The sequence below is a fragment of the Octodon degus genome, unplaced genomic scaffold (genome assembly GCF_000260255.1).
Source record: "Octodon degus isolate 3935 unplaced genomic scaffold, OctDeg1.0 scaffold00280, whole genome shotgun sequence".
Taxonomy (NCBI): domain Eukaryota; kingdom Metazoa; phylum Chordata; class Mammalia; order Rodentia; family Octodontidae; genus Octodon; species Octodon degus.
Genome location: NW_004524856.1, coordinates 843886 through 849108, shown reverse-complemented (window position 1 = coordinate 849108; position 5223 = coordinate 843886). Strand labels below are relative to the sequence as shown.

Genomic DNA, 5223 nt, shown 5'->3' with positions numbered 1-5223 from the left:
AAAGTTTCTGCTCAGGCCCTACCCTGCCGACCTTTTAGAATGTTATGAACCATTCATTGCCCCTAGAAACTGACCCTGTCCCAACCTCAGGGACACAGTGTATTCACCCTGTCTGGAGATTTTGCATCAGTCTTTCTGCCATGACTGTTGTCCCAGGCTGTGCAAATGTGTCCTGAAGATGGGAGACTAAAAAGCCTAGCCTTGACCTCAAAAAGTTGAAAGTCATCAACGCGGGGCTTCCCCAGGGAGCCCTCTAATTCCTTCACACAAAGCTGCTTCCCTGGCTCTGGCAGACACAGAAGAGAGGGCAAAGCTCACGCTGGATCTCTTGCCACTCTGTGGGCAAGAGCTAGCGATGCCTCCCTTCTGATGAGAAAACCATTGCTGGGCATAGGCTCAGGCCCTGACCGCGCTCACCTCACCAGGATGGCTGTTTCTTACTGACCAACAAAAGAGTCCATTTGCAACCAGCTTGTGGTAGGTTTGACTTGTTTTCTGGATCCTTGTCCTTTGGAACACACAGAAACAAATTCGGACAAGTTGTGTTTGAAAGCCAGCAGTTGTCTCACGCTTTGTGCTCTGAGAAATAAGCTTTGCTGGAATGTGTGCCCCACTGGTCAGAATAGGGGTGAGAGAAGCAATAAGTGGGGGAGACTAGAGGTGCCTCCTGATGCCATGGACAGCTAGCTTGGACTCCAAGTCTCCTTAGCTTGAACCATCGGGTCTTCAGCAGGTCCTGCCCCTTCTGGAACCTCAGTTTACTCTTCTGTTAAATGGGCCCACTTGTCCTTACCTCCTCTGTGCATGGCAAGAATGATAGGGATAAGATGACATTTCTGACCCTGTCGAGTAGGTGTTCATAGGAGTTGGAGAAACTGAAGTGAGTTGCATCGAGCCATAGTTCACAGACTTGTTCTAGGCCCAGAGAGACTAGTGTGCAAGAGAGACCTGCACAAAACAAGGCCTATCTCTGTGCACGTCTCTCCTCTGGGAAGGAAGGGGCCCGAACAGTGACAATAGACCAGGGGCGCTGACTCAGACAGCCAGTTCCTGTTCATTTCCCCTCACTGCAGGACAGCAGCTGAGAGGAGGTCAGCCCTCAATGCTGCTCTGACTCGGGGCTTTGGCTGAGAACCTTTCTTAGAGAGAAGGCAAGCCCAAGTCTCAGAGAGCGGTCCTCACTGGTCTGCTGTGCTTGGGGGCCAGGACTGGTGGGGCTGTGGGTGGAGGATAGGGTGTGAGAGACAGAGCGACAGAAAGGGAACTCGCTCTTTGAAGCCTGAGTTGCTTTCCCTGAGCTGGGCTGCTTGGGGACAACTTCACTGGGCAAAGGCGGACTCAGCCGGAGTGCTAGGAAATGGGGCTCAGGAAGAGGCCCTGGGCACCCTGCTGAGCATCCTGGGGGCAGGGTTTGCACCAGTGGGGATCCCCTTGGCTCCCTGACCCCAGGGTGGACCACCACATGCTTCTCTGTTGCATGAGGACTGGCTGGAGATAGAGCCTTGATTTTCCACACCACTAGGATGGAAAGAGCTGAGTCTCTCACCCTCTTCTGGACCCGGGGAGGTGAGTTGGGCGAGGAGGGCCATGTGCGCAGTAAAGGGGAGAAGGGAAGGAACTGGGGTTCGTGGTGAGGGAGGAGCTTTCTGTAGTCAGAGCTGTGCCTCAGCGGGTCCCCTAGTGCTTGGGGTACACAGAGAGGGCAAGATGCCGCTTGGGAAAGATGCTGTACGAAGGGATGGTTTTGGGAGTTGGGAGGGTGGATCTGACCACATCCCAGCCCTGATATTCTAGAATCCTGAAGGGAGAGTAAAAGTGACTGAGAAAGTGTGTGTGTGTGTGTGTGTGTGTGTGTGTGTGTGTGTGTACACATGTGCATGTACCTGTGCTTGTTCATCTCCTACTTTCGTTGGGTTAACTTGCCATAGATTCTGAGGCCTTGTTCCTCAGATGTCTCTGGATCAATCTTGGGGTTTCACCCACCTCCAGGATTCCTGCCAAAATGGCTAATTGGTTTGGGCAATTCCCAAACATGGTATCTGGGAAAGGCAGGGGCAGAGTGCCTCGCTCTGTGCACAGGTTGTTACTGACAGACCAAGTTCTTTCAAGTCTCACTTTGAGCTGGACTTCCTGGCCTGAAGACACAATGAAGTCCAGGGTCATATGCCACACCAGAACCCTCCTCTGACTTCTGTGTGAGGGACAGGGTGGGGGAGGTGATACTGTATCTCTCTACCTGAAAACCTGTGGGAAGCTACTGTTTGGTATCTCAGGGTTCTACTTGGCTCTTTATGTCAGAAGCACTCTCAAAGGCATTTCTAACCTCACAAAATTGCAAAAGCAGCATAATGAAAGTGAAAATAAAGTCCTGAGTGGACTGGGTGCTGTTTGGCATGGAGAAGGGTCTTCAAGTCTCTGTTGGGCTGTCATGGGTGGAGTGAGTGGACAAGGTCTGAGTGGGGCCTCGGGTGGCAAGGCTGGCACTTTTGAACAAAGAGGAACTTTCCAGCATTCTCCTCATGGATGTGGTGGCTGGCCTTGAAGGGCGTGAAAGTTCTGGGAACCTTTGGCCACATGGGTGCCCTGGAGGAGACAGTGTACTATGACAGTGGGCCAGAGGAGGAGGGACTGCCCTCACCTAGGGGGAAAGACAGCCTCCTCCCCTGGTCTGGGTGTCTTTGTTTCCCTCCCTGTTCAGGGTCCCTCCTCCCACTCTGCAGCTCCCTCTCCACCCTGCAGCCAGAAAGCCTTTACCAAACACGCCAGGCCCCTCCACAGCCTCCAGTGGCCTCCCGTTGCCCAGGCTGAAAGTCCTCATTTCTTTGTCTTCTGTATTACCTCCTTTCTACTCTAAAAACAGAGCAGAGATAAGATCATTTCTCACTCCGGTGCAGCTCTGACATTTCATAAATCTATGTCCTAGACAACTGGAAAGGGCTATATTTAACCTCGTAGCTTTTATGGAGGGACTTGCAGGAGGCACCGCCTTCTAACACCCCGGGAGAGGAGAGTCTGGTCTTTGTTCTCTGCCAACTGAGCTCAGCTGCAACTGGGAGAGGCCAGAGCTGCCTCTTGCTCCAGTGAGATGGCCAGGCTGCTTGGCCAGCCCCCACTGCAGATCACCCACCATCCCCCCTGTCTGTCAGTGAAAGAGATTTTGCAGCCCTCCAGAATGTGTCCCTCAGCTTTCTCTTCCTCAGCTTCTTGACCCCATTGCTGGGATTAGTAGAGTGCCTGGTACAGACAGGCATTAGGCAGATGGGGTCCAGGGAGACAAGCTGTGAGTCTGGGGCAGGGCAAAGAGATAACACATTGCCAGAGGTCTAGTGTGCCATGGAGGTGGGAGGGGGCAATGAGGGCAAGTGAAGTAGCAGGCCCTGCAGTCAAAGCATTGGGGCTGTCACTGCAGTCCTTTGAGGTCAGTCATTATGCTCCAGCCAGGAGCCTGGGGTCGGAGGATTTAAGTGATCACTCAAAGGCATACTTAGATGGGAAGTGACAGAACCAGGTTGAACCCAGGCCTATCAAACTCCAAAGCCAGGTTGCTTGGCCCAGGCCCAGGATGTCCCTGGTTGAGTTGGTACCACCCTTTGGAGCAGTTCTGGTAGGCTCACCTCTCTTATTTTCCTTGGGTTACTTTTGTAAGCACTTGAACCCTTGGCAGGCTGTTTCCACACTGCCCATCACCTAGGTCCCAGGCATGCCTCAATTTTTGCCCCTAGCTGAGGAGCCCAGCCTAGTAGTTTGAGTTTCTTTTCTTTTTCTGTTTGATAATGCTAGGGGTTGAACTCAGGGTCTTGTGCTAGGCAAGCCCTCTACTACTAAGCTACATTCCCAGCCCATTTTGTTTTATTTTGAGACAGGCTCTAAGTTGTGCAGGTTTGCCTTGAACTTGTAATCTTCCTGCCTCCATCCCCTGAGTAGTAAGGGTCACAGGCACATGCGGCCATAACAGGCTGATAGTTTGGGTTTCCAGTAGGTGTCTCTGCTCTCAGGCTTCATGGGCTAGCCTCTCCCATACTCTCTTCTCTTCTCCCTCATAGATAACAGCTGCTGGGAGCAGTACTAAAGCAACAAGCTTTACTCTTCTTTCCATGTCTGTCCCCTAGAATGCCAACCCTAAACCCCCTGCCCATGTGCTGTGTTCAACCCTGCTGCTACTTCACCAGTGTGTGTTTGCCACAGTGTCAGGTTTGGGAATCTTCACTGGGCCAAGCTCTTGCTCCAGAGCCCAAGGACAGAGTGTCAGAGTGGTAATAACAGCCACATGTGCAGTTCCTTTTACTGTTTACCAGCCTTTCACAGTCAGCAGAGTGGCAGGGAGGGGACCCCAAGGTGATTCTAATGGTACATGGTACAGCTATAAAGAATATTGAATTACATGGTGAGAAAAATGAAGGTCTTCCCAGATTTTTCATTGCACCAAGGAAAACATCTCATTGTGGCACTATTCTTCAACCGCTATTATGTTTGCTAATCTTCCAGACAAAGTTAGAGTGGGCATCAGGCTGAAAGACATGGGCAGAAGACAGTATCTACATAGAATTTAATTACTCTTTTCTGTTTCCATTGTATTTCACAGCCTGGCCTTAACAATTTCTTTTCTATTTTTATTAGTATATATTTTCATTTCATGCAATTTACAGTCATCTTGAGGAGTGGGTACATGTGCATACCACAGCTTGTTTCTTTTTTTTTCTAATCCCCTCCTCCTCTCTCTCCTCCTCCACCTCCTCCTCCAGTTTCTGCACCTAATTTTTCATTCTCATTGGTGTTATTAATTTTACTCATTTAAGGCCTATAGTGTTTACAGTCACTGAGGTGATCACGTTCCTGTACACAGCACATCTTTATTCTTCCTATTTTGCTTCCCCTCCTCCTCACCCCTCGCCCTTGTTCCCTTGGACCACTTCCCAACTGCAAGAGATCCATCCTCTTGTCCCCCTCTGTCTCCTCCTCCTCCTCCTCCTCCTCCTCCTCCTCCTCCTCTTCTTTTTCTCCTTCTCCTTCTCCTCCTTCTCCTTTTTTTTGGTGCCAATTTAAATATTTATTGAAGACATTGCATTTTCACTTATAGTACAGTGCTTAAAGTGCAATGCTATGTTTCCCTGTGTACATGTTCCATTATTCAAGTATTGAGAATGCCCAGTACTTCACTATAGCAGCTTAACTTTAACTGCTACAGAATTTGCTACAAATTTAGGTCCTTCAATTTTATTGGTT

General features: G+C 50.3%; 1 protein-coding gene across 4 annotated transcripts in view; it reads left to right on the top strand.

Moving 5' to 3' along the window:
- The first annotated feature begins 1132 nt into the window (after positions 1–1132).
- The window catches only part of Nhsl2 (NHS like 2), a 73610-nt gene continuing 69519 nt past the window's right edge, over positions 1133–5223 (top strand). For all 4 annotated transcript variants that reach the window (XM_023707112.1, XM_023707111.1, XM_023707110.1 and 1 more), the window contains exon 1: positions 1133–1566. In XM_023707112.1, coding sequence (XP_023562880.1) covers positions 1524–1566 — 43 coding nt within the window. In that variant the 5' untranslated portion in view covers positions 1133–1523. The remainder of the gene's footprint in view (positions 1567–5223) is intronic.